The sequence below is a fragment of the Ceratotherium simum genome, chromosome 30 (assembly GCF_057802395.1).
Source record: "Ceratotherium simum simum isolate JZ-2026a chromosome 30, ASM5780239v1, whole genome shotgun sequence".
Lineage (NCBI taxonomy): Eukaryota > Metazoa > Chordata > Mammalia > Perissodactyla > Rhinocerotidae > Ceratotherium > Ceratotherium simum.
In genome coordinates, this window is record NC_141929.1 from 32,248,812 (window position 1) to 32,271,825 (window position 23,014).

General features: G+C 37.1%; 1 protein-coding gene across 1 annotated transcript in view; it reads left to right on the forward strand.

Moving 5' to 3' along the window:
- The window catches only part of RPGRIP1L (RPGRIP1 like), a 97,221-nt gene that overhangs the window by 62,119 nt on the left and 12,088 nt on the right, over positions 1-23,014 (forward strand). Inside the window, 2 exon segments of the mRNA XM_014788397.2 lie at positions 455-528; positions 15,759-15,942. Of these exon segments, the coding sequence (XP_014643883.2) occupies positions 455-528; positions 15,759-15,942 (258 nt within the window).

Here is a 23,014-nt window from a genome sequence, read left to right on the forward strand (position 1 = left end):
TTTTTTTGCTGAGGAAGACCGGCTCTGAGCTAACATCTATTGCCAATCCTCCTCCTTTTCCACCCCCGCCAAAGCCCCAGTAGATAGTTGTACGTCATAGTTGCACGTCCTTCTAGTTGCTGTATGTGGGACACGGCCTCAGCATGGCCGGAGAAGCAGTGCCTCGGTGCGCGCCCGGGATCCGAACCCGGGCCGCCAGTAGCAGAGCGCGCACACTTAACCGCTGAGCTACAGGGCTGGCCCCTAAACTTGGAATTTTCAGTCTGTTTTCTCTCTTTTCTAAAAAGTAATGTAAATGTAAATATCTTTGCTGCTAAAAAAGGTTCCAGACATGATTTTCGTATTGTTCTTTTAAGGTTATCCTTATAATGTATGCTTATTTTTCTCTGTTTCACAAGGTACAAATATAATTGGTTTAACAGATTTAAACCAATAAAATTTTATTTTTTAACAGATGAAGAAAACAAATCAGCTTCCGACAGTGATGAGTGTGTTATTCCAGGTCCTATCTCCAAGAATATCAAACAGGTCAGTAAACTGATGCCAATTAGAAATGGTTTGAAATAAAGTTGCTTTTCATTCATAGTATATCAATCTTCATATATGAAAATCTTGAGGCAAAAATATTTCTGGAAAAATTTTAATGTATTATCATAATCTTATCCAAGTAATCTGGTACAAGAAAATTTTATTTACAGTTTCATTATGTAATGGGCCATAACATGTAAGCATTACTTTTGTCAACGTGTTAAGAGTACCTAACATCAGTAGCTTCAGTAGTCACTTGCTAAAACCAGTTGACTTCCCTGACTCCTTTTCAGAACCATTGTACAAAGATATACTGAATCAAATGTGAACTTTAAAGAATTCAAAATGTGAGATTACGTTTAACTCTGTAATAACTTGCATATGTGAATTCATAGACTTCATATCTAAATATGTCCACTGATAAACTGTTAAAGTTATTTTATTTCTGTCAAAAAATTAAACCTTCTTAGAAGGTAATGAATCTCATATAAGTATACTTTGCTCGTTTTGTAGCACATTGCAGCAAAGTAGTATGTAAATTAAAATTTTGAAAAGAAAATTATGCTTTAATTTATATGGGAAGTGTACCACTTACCAGGGCACTTTTTATTGTAAGGAAAGAAAGGTTTTATAAAGTGAGTGTAAGTAAAGTAAAAAGTCCTAGCTTTTTCTATTCATCTACATTAATTTTCCTGAAATGATTAATTGTACTCTTTTTTTTAGAATTTCTACTTTATTGGTAAGAATTACAATATTTGTTTCAACTCTTAAGATCTCACATTCTGAGCTTAATCTCTGCAGAACAAACCCAAAGAACAGAACATTTCAGTTGTCGCAGGTGTCTCCATAGAGAAATCCATTGTTTCTGTGATTGATAAATACAAACAGAATACTTCATCTGTCCAAAGTTTTATCATTATTATTATATAACTATTAATTATAATAACATGATCTAACCTATGGCATCCTAATATATGGAAACTTTATCATTCAAAATTGATAAATCAAGGAAGGAATCTTGCATATGCTTGCCTGAAGACTGCTACTTATAGCATTTAGGTCAATTCGATTTAATTTTTTTTGCTTTATCAAATCTGAAATTGTTAAATTATCTTATCAAACCAATGAATAGAAATTCTAAAAATTCTAGAAAATTTTGATAATGGAAATCAATGGGAAAATGGGCCTCTTGTATGGGATTTAGCTTTATAGCCATTTGTAGTAGTCAGGGTTTTCCAGAGATGCAGAACCGAAAGGGTGTATATATAGTCGTGCTTTGCGTAACAACGGGGATACGTTCTGAGAAATGTGTTATTAGGAGATTTCCTTGTGTGAACATCATAGAGTGTACTTACACAGACCTAGATGGTACAGCCTACCATATAGTACTAAGCTATATGGTCCTAATCTTATGGGACCACCATCACATATGCAGTCCATCATTGACCAAAAAATCATTACGTGGCGCATGACTGTATATAGAAAAAGATTTATTATGAGGAATTGGCTCATGTGATTATGGAGACTGTGAAATTCCAAGATCTGCAGTCTACAAGCTGGAGACCCAGGAGAGTCAATGGTGTAGTTCCAGTCTGAGTCTGAAGACCTCAGACCTCAGGAGAGCTGATGGTAGGAGTTCTGGTCTGAAAGCGTGCAGGCAGGAGACCTAAGACGAGTAGGTGTTTCAGTTCAAGGTCAAAGGCAGGAAAAGACCAATATCCCAACTCAGTGCAGCCAGGCAGGAGGAGTTCCCTCTTACCCTGTTTGTTCTCTTCACGTGTTGAACTGATTGCATGAGACCACATCCACAGTAAGGTGGATAATCTGCTTTACTCAGTCTACCAGTTCAAATGTTAATCTCATCCAGAAACACTCAGACAAACACAGCCAGAGTAACATCAGACCAAACGTCTGGGCACCTTGTGGCCCAGTTAAGTTGACACATAAAATGAGCCATCACATCATTTCACTAAGAACCCTCCATTGCATCAAGAGTAGTAAGCCTACATGTTTGATTCAGACATTTCTTTCTCCCATATCGTTAGTTCTTCTGCAAGACTTGGCCTTCTTCATCAGGATTTTTGGATGCTTATGTGATTTAGCCTTTTGAACATAAGAATATGAGAAATGAGATACTGAATCAGTCCTGGGGTCTAAGAAGGCAGGTACCAAGGGATATATTTATCTAGTCAATCTACAAACAGCACTCATCCCTCTTGTTATAACTCAGTAATTCCCAGGGCTTCACCATCTGCAGTTTTTGATCACTCCTCCCTAAGAAAGTCAATACAGTATTCCGGCCCTGCCCTCAGGGAGCATCTACATTAATTGGGAAGATGTATTCATGAAAAGTCAAGTAGTAATTCAACAGTTAACTTACAATATGAAACAATGTCGGGAGACAGTACCAATAATTAATATCATAGATAATTCAGCTAAAGCATACTTAGCTGTTTTCTGGCCCATTGCCCTCATTTTCTAAAGGAGTAAACTGAGATCTTGAGAGATAAAGTGACTTGCTCCCAATTATGCCACTAATTAAGGGAGTTCAGAGAAGGAGAAATTTGGAGTGATCTTTTAATAGACTTCATGGAGGATATCCCCATGAGCGAGCCCACCCACGCTCCTTGCCTTTCATCTGGGCTGCATGTCTGCTTTTTCTCATTTTAGGCTAACTTTCTGTGCTTCACTTGCTTGTTGCCCGAAGATAGCCATACAAAAATGCCCAGCCCCAAGGAGAAAGAACTGATTAGCCAAGTCTAGCCTCTGAATTGGCTCCATCTTTAACAGCTGTGCACACTTGATCCATTCAGCTGTGGCTGGTCACACAGTGAAAAGGAGTATTCTGCTTAAAGATGGGGATATATGGCAGCAGGGAGAAAATCATACATAAAATATATATATAAAATCATATATAAAGGGATGGAAGGCCTGAGTTACACTGCAGAAGGCTAAATGTTTTGGATTTTATCCTATAGAGACCAGGGAGACAATACAGTACTTAATTTTATTTTGTAAACATTGTATTCATCATCTTTCTAAAAGTAACTTTCAAAGTATGGGAAAATGTCTAAATTATACCAGCTTAGACCAATGATTCTCAACTATGGGCAGTTTTGTCCCCCAAGGGACATGTGGCAATGTCAGGAGACTTTTTTGGTTGTCACGCTGGGACGGACTGCTACTAGCATCTACCAGGTAGAGGTCAGGATTACTGCTAAATATGCTGCAATGCACAGGACCCACAAGAAAGAACTATCTGGCCCAAAATGTCAGCAGTGCTGAGGTTGAGAAATCCTATATTAGACCTACAACAGAACCATGTGTATATTAGCAACATTGCTAGCATCTCAGTAGAATTGAACATTGCTCTTAGCTAAGGTAGAATAAAGAACTTTGATTTAACAAAGAATTTTAATGAAAGAACTATTCCTCTAAAATATTCAACTAATTCTAATGTACAGATATATTTTTCCTTTAGAGTAAACTGGGTTTTTTCTTGTTACTTCTGGGAAAGTAATTTGTGTTACTTTGCTATAGCTTAATATAGCCTTCACTACCATTCCAAAGTGCAATTTCCTATAATGGTTTTAGGTGCTATCTCAGATGTGTGAACATCATTTAAAGCAAGCACCTGCTCTAAGTAATGCATTATTTCTCAGTAGCCATTAATCAGCTCCTATGTGCTTTTAAAAATTCTACTCTTTACACTGTTTTTTTTTTTTTTTGGTGAGGAAGACTAGTCCTGAGCTAACATTGTTGCCAATCCTCCTCTTATTGCTGAGGAAGATTGGCCCTGGGCCAACATCTGTGCCCATGTTCCTCTATTTTGTGTGGGATGCCTGCCACAGCATGGCTTGATGAGTGGGCGTAGGTCCGTAGGTCCGAGCCTGGGATCCAAACCTGTGAACCCCAGGCCGCTAAAGCGGAGCACCCAAACTTAACCACTGTGCCACCAGGCTGGCCCAAAAATTCTACTCTTAGTAGAAAGTACTGACCAGTATCTTATGTTAATGGGTGAAATTTAGTGCTGTTAAATTATGTACCAAATATAGTAAAATAGAATAATTTGTAAGCATAGGAACAAAACTCAAGAGATCATCATAATGGTGAAATATAACATTTTCTAGTGATTGTACCAGTTTTTCTGTGTGCTACTTTGGCAGATTATTTAGTATAAGTCATGGAACTTTTTTCTTTAAAAACCGCAAAAGTGATGATACAAAGAACTTCTGTATACACTTGACCTGTATTCACCAATTGTTAACATTTTGCTACACTTGTTTTTTTATCATTTCTGTTCACTCTGCTATGTATTTGTAATGTGCACATATATATGTATTTATATAAACACATTCTTACATACATAATTGTGTTGAATCATTTGAGAGTTGCAGGAATCATGCCCCTTTACCCCTAAATACTTCAGAATAATAATATAATACTATTATCTAATCCGTAGTTCTCATTAAAATTTGCTAATTGTCTCAGTAGTATTATTTATAGCATTTTATTAATCTGGTCAAGGATCTAATCCAGATCACATTACATTTAGTTTTCATGTCTCTAGCCTCCTTTAATCCATAATGGTTCCTCAGCCTTTCTTTGTGTTGGTCTTTCATAACATTGACATTTTTTAAGAATACAGGCCATTTATATTGTAGAATATCCTTCAATTTGGATTTGTGTGGTGTTTCTGCATATTAGATTCAGGTTTGCGTTTTGGTAGGAATACTACAGAAGCAATGCTGTGTCCTTTTCGGTGCATCATATCAGGAGGCACAGGATGTCACTTTGTCTGATTGTTGATAATGTTAACTTTGGTTGACGTTGTTGTGTCATAAAACCTTTTTTAAGCTTAAAAATATTTGTGGCTCATTAGTTTTTCATTTTGTCTCCTCTTTAAGAACTGCTTCAGGTAGAAATCTCAGGACAGTGATACATAGCTTTCATCAGAAGCAAGGTATTACTGAATGGCTATTAAATGCTAAGCACATTGTATGTAATATCTGCTTTAATTCTCACAAAGGTCTTCATTCATTAGCATCCACTGTATGTCATAAAAGAAGCAATCCCTGGCCTCAAAGAATTCACAGTCTGTGGGGGAAACACAAGTATAGTTCACGGTGGTCAGTGGTAGGAGAACGGACAGCACAGGGTGCTGTGGGAGCATACGGGAGGGGTGCCTGTCTCAGCGTAAGGGACCCTCATCAAGGATGACTTCCTAGAGTCGGTGAAGCTTAAGCCAAGTATTGAAGAGGATTAGGAGTTAGTGAAAGCCGAGGAGGGATCATTATAGGCCAAAGGAACAAAAGCAAGAGAATTGAGAGAATGTGGAGCATGGCTTGTTCTGGGAGTTCAGAATGGTTTTAGAATGGACTGAGCCTATGGCACACATGGGGAACCCCAGGGAAATATGCTGAAAAGATAGGCACGTCCAGAGCATTGAGGCCTCTGTGTGGCATCAGCGGAGGTTGATGTCTATCCTGAAGCTTTATGAGCAGCCGGTGAGGATTTTTAAGGGCGGGAGAAGATCGCTCATTCATTAAACAGATATTTAGTGAGCATTTACTGTGTTCAAGCCTTAGTCTAGGGACGGGGAACATGGCGATGAAGAAGAGAAATAAGTCTCTTGCTCTTATGGAGTTTACACTCTTGAAATCGCATTTAAAAAGATCATGCTATCAATAATGTAAAGAATAGATTAGAGACACAGAGACTAATTAAAAAGTAATTAGATACCCCTACTCTGTGGTTATCCCCACTTTACAGATTTTTTTTAAATTGCCTCTACCCTATAATGTCACAAAATTGAGACTAGAAGTAATGTCCTAGATAAATATCATTTATGCCAATTACGCTATGAATTTGCATTATCTGCTTCACTATGTAAGCAATTTAAGATCATTCAGTTTCTTTTTTTCATATTACAGAATCTGACAGCTCAGAGTTATTTCTTGGAAATGTTGATCCTTAAAAGGAATCTAACAGATTTCCCAGGACTTAGACATATTACTTGGTTCTTCCTCTTTTCTTCATGTCTGTGATGTATAATTAATCATAGATTACTTCATTTTGTTTCATTTCATTTACAACATTTATGAGCTTCACTTTGTCAGAATGAAATGCTTGTCCCCTCCTTTCCTTTCCAAAGTGGCGTAATTAGTGTTAGCATCTTTTTTAACAGGCTACATAAAGTTTAGTGGCTGGATTAAATCAAGTCATTAACATAATATGCTACCCAGTTGGCCCCTATCTCTCCTCGTCTCCAGGACATCAAAGTGCCACAGAGCACCAGTGTAATTGGGCCATGCTGGCCTGTCAGATTCCGTCAGCCTGATGACTGCTGCTTTTACTAAAAAGCTTCTAGGCATGATAATTAATGGGGGGGGGGGAGTCTGAGAAATGTAAAACTTTGGACATTTCTCTATGAATATTTTATCAATTTGAATAATCAGAAGTTAACAGTATCAATGTGATGTATAATACATTGATTAAAAGCCTTGTTTTAAGTCCTCAAAATAGACATCAAAACTGAAAATTTGCATCTGCCACGGAATTTAAAAAAAAGAATTAACAATCCTTCTTGCACATTATTTCTAGTTTTATCATTTAAGCAATGCAGCTTTCAGTTTTCACAGCTAAATGTATTGCCATCAACTCACAGATTTCTTCCAGTGTGCCCAGAGGTGAGACCGGGAATCCCAGGCAGGAAGAACAGCGGGCTCCTGTAGGCAGCGCGCATCTGCAGCTTCCTCCTTCTCCCATCTGCCCAGTGGCAGTTCCTAAAAGCTGCCGTATTCAATTGGACTAAATTACAATTCACCTGGAAACCAGGTTCTCTTGAACACGTTGAGCTGGCATTCCCAGGGGATGGCAATAATGAAGTTCAGCAAAAAATGTTTTAAAGCAACTCCCTACTTTTAGAATTCATGTATTAAAAATTATTAAATCACTTCAGAATCAAATATGATATCCTATTAGTGGGTAAATTAAGCCCCTCCCAGTGTTGTACAAATGGAAGCTAAAGCTCAATAGAGTAGGTTTCAGAGTATGTTTTAGGTAAAACCAGAAATGTTGAATTACTCTCCTGATAGTAGTTGCTTTTATGACTACTTTTTATATTTTGCAACTTACTTATCTCTTACTAATATACCATAGACATCTTTCCAGAGCAGTACACTCTGTTTCTTTTAACATAACATAATATTCCATTGTATAGCTGTACCGTATTTATTTAAATAAGCCCCTTTTGATGGACCCTTACTTTCTATCAGTTTTTGCTAATACAAACATTACGGGTTAAAATGCTTTTTATACATAACATTTTTATACATAAGAATGTGTGAAAATTCCTGTTTCTTTATAACACACCCTTTGCCAAACAGTTGGATAAGAAATTATACCTCAGTGATGATTCAGTTTAAAAAGAAGCAAACAAAAAGGTATATTCATACATACATATATTTTTTATATGAGCATACAGACATAACATTGGTTTATGTAAGCAAAGAAAATGGAAGTATATAATCCAGACGTTGTTAGCAGTGAGTATCTCTGGACATGGGTCAGGGCAGGGGTAAGCAAACTGTGACCCGTGTGCCAAATCCAGCCCTCTACCTATTTATAAATAAAGTTTTATTGGAGCACAGCCACATGCACCGTTTACATGTTGTCTGTGACTGCATTTGCTGTACAAGAACAGAATTGAGTACTTACAACAGAGACCATATAGCCTGCAACGCAAAAAGTATTTGCTATCTGGCCCTTTATAGAAAAAATTGCCAACCCCAGAGTTAGGGAATAGGAGGAAATGAGGAACTTTTATATTTTACTTTTTAGGATTAATATTGTTGGATTATTTTTAAGGATGAGTGTAGATTCTAAAAAGGAAATAATTTCTTAGCTAATTCTGTACTAAAATGTTAAATAATAACTAAGGAACAGTTTAATATGAATATGTTAGAAGGGTTTCTATAAATATCTTAGAAAGGGTTAACAAGTGTAGATTGAATTTTTTTTTATTTAGAGCAGTGGTTCTCAGAAGTGTGGTCCCCAGATCAGCAGCATCAGCATCACTGAAGTATTTGTGAGGGATGCAAATTCTTGGGCCCCACCCCAGACCTAATAAATCAGAAACTCAGAGAGTGGGGGCCTAGCACTCTGTCATCAAGCCTTTCAGGTCATTCTGGGGTGTGGTCAAGTTTGGGAACCGCTACTTTGGGGAAAAGCAGTACTCATCACCATGGCTGCACATGAGAATCACCTAGGGAGCATTTTTAAATGCCAGGGCCCTGGATCCGCCCAGATCAGTTAAATTTAAATTTTGTTTAAAGCTCCCCCAGTGATTCTTAATGTGCAGCCAAAATTGAGAGCCACTGTACTATAACATCTGTTCTCAATGATGGTGAAAGTGAAATAGCATATCAAAATCACCTGAAATTGAGGGTAATTTTTTAAATTCTCTCCTTCCTTCACATTACTGCCATAGTAACCCACAGTTAATGATGGAAATGTGTCATATCCCTCAGGTGTATTAGGAGAGGAAAAAATATTCCAACACTGCTTTGCAACATGTGGTAACAAGCTTCTGTAATTTGCTGGTTGACCGTCATAGATGCAGTAATTTACGTGGTGTTTGAGGGAGACAGTGTCAAGGTTCTAAAAATAAGAACTCTTTACCCTAGCACCACTTTGATCTCCATCACTGAAGTTTTTAATATTTATATTATTTGTTCAATGTAGTGCCTTTTAATAGAATACATTAGAAAAAATAGGTTACTGCCACTGATGAAAACTGGGTTCGTTTTGTTTGTTAAAAACTTTATTACCTCAACAGTTTAAGTTTCTGTTCACTCTTATTTCTCCCAAAGAGCTATTATTTTAAAAAATCAAAAACTTTTTAATCAAAACTTGAATGAAGAGTGCATGTGATTCCTAATAAGAGGAAGTTTTGGAGCCTAGTATGAAGTCTAGGGGAGTATTTTTGAGTCTTTGAGATGCCTCTACCAACCCTTAGCCTGAAGCAGAGAAGTTGTCAGTTAATCCCAGGATGCGTTTCCACTCTACTTACGCATGGCTCTGTCAGCACCGATGGTGAGTTTGATTGTTTGAACCAACTATTTTGAACTTGTCTTAGAGCTCACTCCAATTAAAATTTAAACTCGTAGAGGGCATAGATGTAGATTATTGCCTTACATTTCTATTTTGTCTCTATTGTTTTGTTATAAAGTACCAAGATCTACATACTGTGGTTCCTATAAGTAGGCTTTATTTGTATTTATTTACACACACACACACACACACACACATATTTGAAACATTTTTATGGTGATAAATGTAATACTCATGTAAATTCGTTTAACCGTCTGGGGAGTCATTTGATCATCCTATGGAGTTGACTTTCTCATACCTATCACCAAGCAACTCTTCTCCTGAGTGAATCACTCACATATACAAGAAAACAGAAAAGGACATTCAGTGTAATAGCAAAAAATTGTAAACAACTAATTGTTCATCAGTGGAGAAATGAATAAATGGACTATAGATTGTATATGCAATATAAACAGAATTCTATACAACTTAATATGAACAAATTTGATTTAAATTGTAAGCAAGAATAAATCTCAAAAATGTAATATTGAGTGAAAAAAAACAAATTGCAGGATGATTAATAGAGGATGATACCACTAATATAAAATCTAAAAAGAAAAAACAATACTGTATGTTGTTTATGGATATATACATTTGTAGTAGAAAATATAAAAGCGTGTTTGAGAATGATACACACCAACTTCAGAATAGTGGTTGCCTCTGGGGGGTGAGGAAGGGAAAAGGAATTGGGAGGTGGGGACTTTACTGAAATATTTTATTTCTTCAACAATAGCAACAAAAAGGTTTGAATCAGATACAGCAAAATGGTAACATCTGTTTAAGATGTTGAGTACTTGAATATGCCAGATTATTTTCTATACTTTTATAATTTAAAAATTTAAAGTGCTTATTCATTGTAGAAATTCAGAATGAAATAAAACTCACATGTAATCTCACCAGAGTTAGATTTAAATCTGAGTGCAACAAGTTGCAAAACCTTTATCATAGGCCATTCTCAGTTAAGCAGTACGGTGTTTAAGGGCTGTCAAGTTGAATTAGTTTTTAGAAGCCTAACAGCTCCAGTGTGGCTGCTCTGATGGTTGAAACCAGAGGAAGAATTCAGCATGATCCTCTGAAGTAAAACATAAAAAATTTAAGCACGCCAGTAATAAGCCCAAGTAAATACTAGGGAAAAATACGGCCTAAAATGTGAATTAACATCAGTCAGGAAGCAGTAGTGGAATTGAGCCAAAATCATGAGAACCATCACTTTGTTTTCTCTGAGAGTAGTACAAGCTGTCATCACATTTCTAGATCATTCAGTCACATAAAGTGTAGTGTCCATCTATACAGACAACTAAAAATAAGTTGCATGCACTTCTTATTTGAGTAGCTTCTATTGCTTCTGTTCACCACAATCAGAATTTTACAATGTTCTTTTTATGTGCTGATGTCAATGTCTTGTTAATTAGGGAAGCTAATGGAGCAATTGGTGAACAAACCAAAAAACTTACTGAGAAGTAGCATCATACCTAGTAACAGAGGTTCACGCACACAGAAAAGAAACAGAACAGGAACAGCCTAAAGCCCATGCTGTCTGGCCAACTTCCTGTATCTGAAGGATGCTGATGCCCTGCAGAGGTGTGACCTGTCCTGTTACTCTAGTAGTTCTGAACAGACTTTATTATGTATCTATCTGAAAAGGCTTTGCTTCAATCACTGCCGTTTGAATCATTATATTGTTTCCCCTTCCAATTCTCCTGTTTGAACTGTTTTTTCATTTTATTATGAAAAATTTCAAACATACAGAAAAGTTGAAATAATAGTAACACCTAGATTCTACAATATTGACCTGTCTTTAAGATAGTCTTATTCAGTTAAAATCTAAAATGGCAAGATTTCTGTATATTTTTCAACAGTTAATAATCACCAACCTCCCAAAACATAGTCAGCACAATAAATATTTGTTAAAGGAGAAAACACTAATAACTACAGCTTCACATATTTCTGGCAATATATATAATATAAAAGATGTTCTGGGCCGGCCCCGTGGCTTGGCGGTTAAGTGCGTGCGCTCCGCTGCCGGCGGCCCGGGTTCGGATCCCGGGCGCGCACCGAGGCACCGCTCCTCCAGCCATGCTGAGGCCGCGTCCCACATACGGCAACTAGAAGGATGTGCAGCTATGACAGACAACTATGTACTGGGGCTTTGGGGGAAAAATAAATAAATAAAATCTTTAAAAAAAAAAGATGTTCAGCCTCCCTTGACTCTATATCATTAAGTATTTATTGAGAGCCTACTATGTGCCAGATCCTGGGTAGGATGTTAAATAGCAGAAGATGCGTAAGATGTGGTCCTGGCCTCCAGGAGCTCACCGTCTACAGAGGGAGGCAGATATGTAACCAAATCCACAGAGTACAGTGTGACTGAAAAGTGCAGCAAGGGTCCAGAGGAGGAACCAACTCACTCCCGGAGATCAGTAATGCTTTAATAAAAAGAAAGCGTGTGTGGTCCAGGGCCTCAAGTAAGTCTGGAATTTTGTCTGATGAAGAAGATTTCAGATGCAAAAACTAAGCAGTATAAACAGCACACCACAAGTCTGGGAAGATGGTTAGAATGTAGGGTAATAGAAAGGTTTTTAAGCAGAAAGGTGATACCGGATTTGTTTTTAGGTAGAGAATTCTGCCACAAGAATAGTTGAGGCTGCAGGCGAGGGGTTAGGGGCAGGCGTGCCTCATGTCTCTTACAACCGTGAGAGTAGATCCACTCATTTTTTGAGTGTATACTGCATACCATACCAGTGATGGAACAGCAAGGTAATAGTTCTATATCACTGAGCTAAAAGTCTCGTCCATCCATCTGTCTGCTTACGGTTCTGCCAACCAGTTATGTTTTACAATTCCTTCTGTCTTCTCCCTCCTTATTCTGTCAAACTTCTACTTTCCAATACTAGGAAGCTGTTGTATTAGTTCCTCCCTCAGATCAGATGAGAACCTAAAGAAGCTTCTCTAGAGATGAAAATGAGAAAAGAAACCACATCTTGTTTTGTCTTTGTATCCGCACTAGTTGACACAGTGTTGAAATATCCTAAGCTTTCAGTAATTCAGTGAATCATTGGGATATTTAGGAAGTAAAATGAACAGGAATGGGTGATCTCTAGGGTCCGGTGGGTGTGAAAGATGAAGATGGCAAGAATGGCTCCAAGGTCTCCTGGTTGTAGGTGAGCAGGTGGATGGTGATGTCATCATCCGAGATTGGAAATATCAGAAGATGAACGAGATTGGGGAGAGTAGAGGTAAGAGGGGAGAGAGTGAGTTCATTTCTGACGCTAAGTCGGAGTTGTCTCTTACGCAGTTGATGTGCTTCTTAATCTTCAAAATCTTTATACGTATTCTAGTTGAACTTTTGATTCATAGGGGCATGAATGCAACCAGAATTGTACCAACATTGAAAAATAAATTGGCTAGCCCCATTAGCCAAAATTTATAACGTTTGGAAAATTCTTGATTCATAGCATACTTCCCTAGGTATATACTGTTTGGAAGTTGTCCCTTTTTGGGTTTAAGTTGACTCATGTAGCGTCAAAGGAGCAAAGAAATGATAACCAATAACTTCTGTCAGTAATATTACTCAGAGAATTAAAAAGGACATATGATAGAGGTAATGAGGCTAGGGGGGGAAATAACCAAAGAAAAAAAATACTGGACCAGAAATAAGATAGACCTCATAAAAAGAATTTTAAAGCTCTTTTATTTCTTTGCATAATATGGTGAGTTTTCTTTTGGTTCGTTTGATTTTGGTTTTGATGTTTGTTTGTTTGGCTGTGATCCAAGTATCTACTTTCATTTAGAATTATATTTTTGTATATAGTCTTATTTAACAGCCTAAATTCGTTCTTACAATAACACAAGTTTTCATATGGGGATTGTACACTTAATGTATTATTAATAAAATCATCAATTGAATAAATTTTTTTTTAAATTTTTATTTATTTATTTTTTTCCCCCGAAAGCCCCAGTAGATAGTTGTATGTCATAGCTGCACATCCTTCTAGTTGCTGTATGTGGGACGCGACCTCAGCATGGCCGGAGAAGCGGTGTGTCAGTGCGCGCCCGGATCCAAACCCGGGCCACCAGCAGCAGAGCTCGAGCACTCAACCGCTAAGCCACGGGGCCGGCCCAGTTGAATAAATTTTATTCCCCTTCTATTTAAAAGTTCATTTGTCTCTTCACTGGGTTCTGTGATAAACAATTTTAAATTCCTCTCTTCATGATGTAGAGATAACCATGTATACCTCTTTTGCCTTTTTCTGGCTGTTTTCCTTTCTTTTGTGCAGAAGCAAGAATGTTTTATAAGATGTTATTGTTATAGCAATTCTAATTTGTCAAATCACAACATATGTAAAAGACTTAATTATGCCTTGTGCTCTATTTGAACCAGAATTATAAAATGTGTGTGCATTATTTTGACAACCACAATACATTTTAAGGAAAAAATAATATCATTTAAAATATTTTCTTTACCATGTTAGTCTTCAGCAAGCAGAGAAGGGCTTTTCTGAAGTGAGATTAGACAATAGAGCCAACTTCATTTTTTATGCACGTGAACGGAGAGGGCTTGAGGTTATTAGTCGAAACCAAGTAACCTTTCCAGGCTTTCATCTCTTTCTTTTCAAATTTGAATATGAAAAGCATATTCAAGTCAAAGACCATCACTTTAATGACATTTGGCAGTCATTTGATTTATTAGGTTTTAGAAAAAATTTTCCTTTAAATATTTCATCATACTATGCTAATCCTAGTAATATTGCCAGCTGCAGCCTTGTACCTGTATTAGTGGAGACAGAATGGTGTGGAATTTTCTCTGTCATCCTAGTAAAATTTCCATGAATCTACTGAATAATAAAATAACCTTATTGAAATATTCAGATTTGGGTTTTTAGTTAAAGTGTCTTAGAATACACAATAAAAGAAAATGTCTTTTGAAAGAAGGGGGTAAAATTACTTCATCAAATATTGAGGGGGTTTGACAGCAATGGAAATTTTTCTTCATGGGGATATTTTTACAATAGGATACTTATGCTTTTCAGTTTGATTAATTATATTATATGCTTTGAAATATCTAAGTAATCACTATAGTGAATTCACACACTGATTTGTGTTTGAAAATGAATTCCTAAAAGTTGGTCATATAAACAGGTCTTAGTTTCAGGATTTTCTAATTATTATTTAAAGTTATATAATTTACGGTAGCATGCCTCTGAATTAGTGAAGACTGATATAGTAAAGGGGAATAAAGAACAAATTTAAAATTGTATAAACAGACATTTAAGTGAAGCGTTATCCTGGTATGATCTAATTTTTAAGTCATAGTCTGTTATTTGTTTTAAATCATTACTCAAGGAAACATATGTGACTCACATAATAATGTCTGTGATACCAAATCTATTAAATAAGAATTGAAGTGAAAATTACACAAATATATTTTTAGTTGTTAATTCTTTAAAAATGAGATAAAAATAAATTGCAAGAAAATGTGTTAGATAAAAATTTTATTTCTTTTGTTTGCAAACATTACTTATTGAATGAAATATGTTATGGCAGAATATATAAGAGAATGAACTGTAGTTTCTGCTCTAGTTAATATGGATTCATATAGCTACATATATTAGCATAATACCTATAAAGTATTCAACAGGCTTTGATCTTTGAAGAAGCGAAACTGTCTCAGATATTGTAGATTAAATAAAAGCAGTGATAAACATGTACTTCATTACGTAGTTTGAAACAAGGCCAACTGATACTTGTCATTCTGAAAGCAATTGGAGATGAAGATCTCATAATCTTCACTCCTGATAGACTACTAGTGGGGTATTTATAGCTCAAATGTAAATCAGGAGACTATTGCCATGACACTGTTAACTTCAAACCCTGGGGCATTAGAATCTCATTCCCTCTCTCTCTGTCGTGAATAATCTATCATGTGTAACTATATAGTAGTGTACAACGCGTTCCAAAAAAGATTCCCATTGGCCTTTGTGTTTTATTTAAAATTGATAGTGAAAAAGAGTAAAGGATTTTTTGTTCGTTTGTTTTATTTGTTTCCTTGTTGTTTTTTGTTTTTGCTCTTTAAACAGCCATCAGAAAAAATTCGGATTGAGGTCATAGCTCTAAGCCTTAATGATTCTCGAGTGACAGAGGATGACACTATCCAAAGGCTGTTCGTCGAGTGCCGATTCTACAGTCTTCCTGCTGAAGAGACACCTGTGTCACTTCCAAAACCCAGGAGTGGGCAGTGGGTCTACTATAACTATAGCAGTGGTATGTGTGGTTCGTTTATAATATAGACTTTATTTTTGTCTTTCTTATCTATGAAGGAACAAGAGAAAAGTATAATTCTCTAGTGTTCACATAAAATCATGGAAGTCTTATCAGAATAGATTAATAAAAGCCAAACCTGTGGCATAAGGATTAAGAAATTAAATTTGAAGTAATACTAAAGTTAAAGGAAAACAAAAACAATGTTTCTAGATGTTCCTGCTATGTCATAGTATCAATAGAAAAATGCCACCTAGGTCTCCAATTGAATTTAATCAAAAAAATGTGGTATTTCAAGGGGGAAGAAACGTCTAGTTTTTTTAATCATATGATTTGAACAATTCACTGGCCTAATTTTTTCTACCTTTCTAATCAGTGTTATCATCACATGGATGTTTTCACAATACATGTATATATCTCTCCCAGTGTCTAGATGTTCAGGATATTAATTGAGTGGCATAAGTTCTTACAATACCTTTTCATCTTTTAGCCCACACATCCATTCATAGCAGCAGGCAGGTTTTCTCCTTTAGGGCTTTATCATTCAGCTAGTTGATATGTAAGTCTGCTGGCCCAGTACAAACCCAATAGGTACCCTGTACATTCTTAGATCAGTCAACTTTAAGACGTTCTTAAGAATAGTATGTATCAGTGTAAAATTAGAGAGGAGTAAAAAAACCATATCAAGCTGCCATGTCCTTACGTTAAAACTACTTATTAAGTTCTCCTAAAGCCCTATGTTAAAACAAACCCTAAAAATGGAGGGTTAAAAAAAATAATAAATAAAAATAAATAAATAGATAAAAATGGAGTATTGCATTTATCTGGAGCGAAACAGACCATCTTATACTCATTGAACACTAATATTTTTTTCTCGCCAGTTTTATAAATTGCATTTTAATCAATCAACATGTACAAGCATGCTATCATACCAGTAGGAGTATCTGGAGATCTGATCTAGTCTTCTGTGTATCCACAATTGTTACTAGTTTTGTGAACTCGAGCAAGATGTTTAAATTTCATGGTTCCCTGTTTTCTTATCTATTGAGTAAGGTGCTCTCTAAAATCCCTTGCAGTTCAAAGTCTATAATTCTGTAATAACTGGGTCCAGAAATCACGTGGGAGATAAGTAATGTGGTCAGGGCAAGAATCTGATTCCTCCTTTCTTTCATTGACTTGGTATAACAGAAACATTTCCAAAAATATTTTCTGAAGCTTCCTAAAGATCTTTTAACTTGGGGCCAGCCCAGTGGCCTAACAGTTAAGTTCGCACATTCCGCTTCAGCGGCCCAGAGTTCCCCGGTTCAGATCCTGGGCGCGGACCTACCCACCGCTCATCAAGCCATGCTGAGGCAGCGTCCCATATAGAAGAGCTACAGCTCTACAACTGTGATACCAAACTATGTACTGGGGCTTTGGGGAGAAAAAGAAAAAAAAAAGAGGAAGATTGGTAACAGATGTTAGCGCAGGGCCAGTCTTCCTCAAAAAAAAAAAGTCTTTTAACTGCCAAGTACTAGAAAAGTAAACGATATCGAAATATTATTAGTAATGAAAGAACTGTTTAGTCAACTAATTTTAATGAAGACACCCCAGGAAAAGACACAAACTCTTCTGGCTTTTGTATTATTCTTTGCAAAGGTCAGCAGTAAAATGTTTGGTTGGACTGACAACAAAATTGTTTTTTAGAAATAGATTGTACATTGGAAAACTTGGCCATGCAGCAGAACAGATGTTTCCATTCGCTTAAGGAGCAATGCAAATCATTCTTTGGATGAGACCTGTGATACATGCTCACGTGTCCTGAATTTGGTACATTCTGACACAGTGACCTAGGTTAGGTCTCTTTGGGGCGTTTGGTTGGTTGGTTGGTTGGTTGGTTGGTTGGTTGGCATAGGTTTGGGTTTTGTTTTTTATTTTTTCGTTTCACTGCAAGATACCCTACCATCTAATTGATATTATAAGAGTTGCTTATGTTTCTAATGAATTAGTGATTTGATAGCAATAAGAAAACCAATAATTTATTAGAAATTAATTCAGTAGAACTGTTTACTATACCTTTCTTCAGCTTCTCTTCCTACCTATTGAGAGTTGACCATGTAGGGTTAAGAATTTTAAGGATGTTTATCTGGTGGGAGAGGAGAGGAATGTACTTTGTGCTTAGAAGCGAAATAATGCTGTCTTACATCTACTATACTGTATCAGAAAAAACTAAGTCCTAGGTCATTAGCAAATTTGAAAAATAATTAATATTAACCTTGTAAAAGGTTTCATTTTATTTTTCACGCAAGTATGACACATCGAAAATATTTATTTTTGAATTATTATATTTATGTCTCCTTCATTGCAGGGGACTCTCCTTGAATCTTTGCTTAATAAGTAACTATGTCATCTAATTATTGTTATGATTTACCATTCACTTGTTACTTGATATAGATGGTCAATATAATATTGCCTTACATCTTCCAAATCTTATTAAATGTTAATGAAAGTAATTTTATTTCCAAACTGACTTTCTCATTTAGACAGAAAATTTAAAGGACAATTAGTACACGCTATGTGCTATTTGAACACCATTCCAGTCAAGAGGTTAACTGAGCCTCCCAATGGTTCTGCCCTGCGTTACGACTTAAATCTCTTCAAAAAGGATTTGTATGCTGAGGCCTAAGTTAGGTACATAAAATGAGGAGTTTAGACTAGTGATCCCCAGGATTATTCATGGCCTAATTCAGTGTTTATTAAGAGGTGTTAATACCAATTTCACCTACACAAAAATATATCTTCTTAAGGGTACTAACACTGAAAAAAAAATAAAGTTGAACTCACTTGCTAGACATTGGTAGAAGAACAAAACATTTGTATTTTATTGGGCTTGAAAATTTTGCTCAGAGAATGCTGAGAAAAAAGAAATTAGTTTGGAAAAAAATAAGATTAATGGGAGGTCTGAAGAGTGTTGTCTGGGCTGGATAAAGCCTTCTGGGGAATTGACAGTGGAAGAAAAAAGATTAATGAAATCATCCAGAGTTTTTATGAGACTTACACAGATCTGGGCCCTTAGTCTCTGAGCATTGAACAGTCTATCTTTTGGAACAATTAAAGTTTAATTCGTAAGATGAAAAGGATGCAGAACTTTAGATTTTGTTACTAACAGGAGGAGAAACTTGGCAAAGGTTAGGATTAGGGGGATGATAACACTTTAACACAAAAGTTATCTGAGATTCAAGGTTATCAACCCTTTGTAATTAAACCGTCTGCATTTCTTACTTCTGCCAGATGATGCTGATAAGGAATATAAGGATTTCTCCAACCTGCAGAAGTGAGGGATATGTTTTTAATGGTAGACAATTCATGATCAGCTGAAGCATTTGGACTACTTATTTATATCTTTTTTGAGACTTATGCTTTCAGTAAGTTTATGTCAAAATCTAGCAAGTCTTAAGCAAATGTGAATTCTGATGAGAATGAAAGGTAAATAGCTTAACTTTTAGAGAGTTCTGATACTTTTTTTTTTTTTTCTGGAGGCCAGTCTTTTTTTTTTTTGGCGAGGAATATCAGCCCTGAGCTAACATCCATGCTAATCCCCCTCTTTTTTTGCTGAGGAAGACCAGCTCCGTGCTAACATCCATTGCCTAATCCTCCTCCTTTTTTTCCCCCAAAAGCCCCCCAGTAGATAGTTGTACGTCATAGCTGCACATCCTTCTAGTTGCTGTATGTGGGACGCGGCCTCAGCATGGCCGGAGAAGCGGTGCGTCGGTGCGCGCCCAGGATCCGAACCTGGGCCGCCAGTAGCGGAGCGCGCGCACTTAACCGCCAAGCCACGGGGCCGGCCCTCTGATACTTTTTATAATCACCAGAATTGCTTTTTGGCGCCGGCCCGGTGGCGTAGTGGTTAAGTTTATGCTCTCCGCTTTGACTGCCCACGGTTCGCAGGTTCAGATCCCAGGCACGGACCTACGTGCTGCTTATCAAGCCATGCTGTGTCAGGCATCCCACCAAAAAAAAAAAAAGAATTGCTTTTTAAAGGCTGTATTTGAACTTTTGAAATGTAGACTTTTTTTTAACCATCTAGTTTCAGAACACCAAATGGATGTGCTTCGGATCGTGACCTAATTAGTGGTGGTCAGAGTGTGCCTCTTTCTCATATGTTCAATACAGAAGTGCTCACTAGTTTCTGATTCTGTTCAAAAATTGGGCAAAGGAATGTTGGGCTGAACAGTGGTTCTTCTTTTTTTTTTTTTTGTGAGGAAGATCAGCCCTGAGCTAACATCCATGCTAATCCTCCTCTTTTTGCTGAGGAAGACTGGCCCTGAGCTAACATCTATTTCCAATCCTCCTCCTTTTTTTTTTCCCCAAAGCCCCAGTAGACAGTTGTATGTCACAGCTGCACATCCTTCTAGTTGCTGTATGTGGGACGCGGCCTCAGCATGGCCAGAGAAGTGGTGTGTCGGTGCGCGCCCGGGATCCGAACCCCGGGCCGCCAGTAGCGGAGCGCACACACTGAACCGGTAAGCCACGGGGCCGGCCCCTGAACAGTGGTTCTTATTGTGTGGTATCTTGACCAGCAGCAGCAGCTGGGAAGATGTTAGAAATGCAGATTCTCAGGCCCTACCCCAGACCTAATGAATCAGAAACTGGGGGTGAGCTCAGTAATCTGCATTTTAGCAAGCCTTTTACGGGATTCTGATGCACATTAAAGCTAAGAACCACCGGGCTAAATTAAAATGCCCACTGTAGGCTTTGTTTGTGCAGGCAGGAGAGCTGTAGTTCTCATGTGGTACACCTCTGGAGAGCTAAGCTTATTGGGAAGTAGCTTGAGTTTTTTCCAAAAGGAATTTTAAATAAGTGTTTAGCCAAAAGAGTTGTTGAAGGCACCTGGATTGGGTGTATCTAAGCAATATCCCTTTATTAATGAGTGAAAGGAGAATGAGGTGGCTTCACTTGATACAGTTAAGGAACTCTTTCCCACATTCCAGTCTGTGCTGACGACATGGTCGCAGATTAAACAGCAGGAAAAGTTTTGGCTTCATGTAGAAGCTGTGGTGGCAGACATGGCTAGATTCAAATTCTGGCTCTGCCACTTTCTCACCAGGTGACCTTGGGCAAATTACTCACCTTCTCTGGGTCTGTTTAATCATCTGTAAAAGGTGAGTCAGCACGGTTCTTAACACATGTGATTGCAGTGAGAAACGTACTGAGCGTAGTACTTAGTTCATAAACATCACTCAATAGATGGTGACTATCACAATTTTTACCTTTGTTAAGAGAATAGGAAATAGTGTGCTGGCCAACTGGATGTTCCAGAAGCAGAAGGTGTCCCAAACTAGACCATTTTTTACCAATTTCAATGGTCAAGATGTTAAAAAAAAAAAGTTAAACGTAGACTTACTATATGATACAGCAGTTCTACTTCTGGATATATACCCAAAAGAATTAAAAGCAAGGACTCTAAACCCATATTCATAGCAGCAGCATTGACTATAGCCAAAAGGTGGAAACAACCCAAATGTCCATCAACAGACAAATGGATAAACAAAGTTTGTTTTGTTTACAAAACACACACTCAGTGGAACATTATTCAGTCTTAAAAAGGAATAAAATTTTAATATATGCCAAGGATGAACCCTGAAAACATTACGCTAAGTGAAATAAACCAGACACAAAAGGGCAAATGTTGTATGGTTCCAGTTATATGAGGCACTTAGAATCGTCAAATTCATAGAGAAGGAAAGTAGAATAGTGGTTACCAGGGGCTGGGAGGAGTGGGAAGATATTGTTTAATGGGTGGAGTTTCAGTTTGGGATGCTGAAAAAGTTCTGGAGATGGATAGTGGTGATGGTTGCACGTCAGTGTGAATGTACTTAATGCCTCTGAACTGTACAGGTAAAATGGTAAATTTTAAGTTATGTAAATTTTATCACATTAAAAGAAAATTTTTTTCAAGCTGTTAAGATTTATCAGAACTGGTCTGGTTTGCTTGAAAGACTCTGTATTTGGATGCTGGACTTTGAATTCAGTCTTTCCTGTTTAATCATTAAGATTACCTTTATCTTCAAACAATGTAGACCATTATAGTTAACAATACTGTATTGCATATTTGAAAGTTGCTAAGAGTAAATCTTAAAAGTTCTTATCATGAGGAAAAAAAATTTGTGGTATGTGAGGTGATGGAACTAAACTTATTATGATCATTTCGAAATATATACATATAGCAAATCTTTATGTTGTACATCTAAAATTAATACAATGTTATATGTCAATTATCTGTCAATAAAACTGGGGAAAAATTAACAAAAAAATTATTACAGAAAAACAATGTAGACCATTATGGCTTAAAACCTTTAGTACTCTGAGGTCAAAGAGGATATGGTTACCACATCTTGAATTGGTGATTGACAGCAAAAACAAAAAATTCCCATTTAGCTTGGTGTAATGGTGCCCAAAATGAGGTACATCTCCCAGCTTTAGTGGAACTCATCTATTAGCATCTATAAACGTGACTATTTAACATGGATAAGTAAAACACTACATTTACAAAATACTGTGAACCTTTGTCTTTTTTTTTTTTTCTTTTGCTGAGGAAGATTCACGCTGAGCTAACATCCATCCGCTGCCAATCTTCCTCTTTTTGTATGTGAGCCACCACCACAGCATGGCCACTGACAGATGAGTAGTGTAGGTCTGCGCCCGGGAAATGAACCTGGGCCACTGAAGCAGATCACACCAAACGTAACCACTAGGTCACCAGGGCTGGCCTTCTTTGTCTTTTTTGATTCCTGTAAATCTCAGTAACCTGTATAATTAGTCACATTTACTAATATGGCATCGTGCAAAGAGCAATAAGCTAAGATGCCTCTTTGACCTTGTTTTTTACTTCTCTTAAACCTCTAACCTAACCCTACACAAACACCTTTGTGTCTCCCACCCTGCGTGCCTAACTCGGTACCCAGCACATCTTTGGCCCTCAGTTAATATTTGCTCAACTGAGCCAAGCGATTAAATGAGTCGATTGCATCGTAATTTGAGATTGAACTAAAATTGTCCAGGGAAACATTCTCAGTATGAAACGTTTGTTCCCACG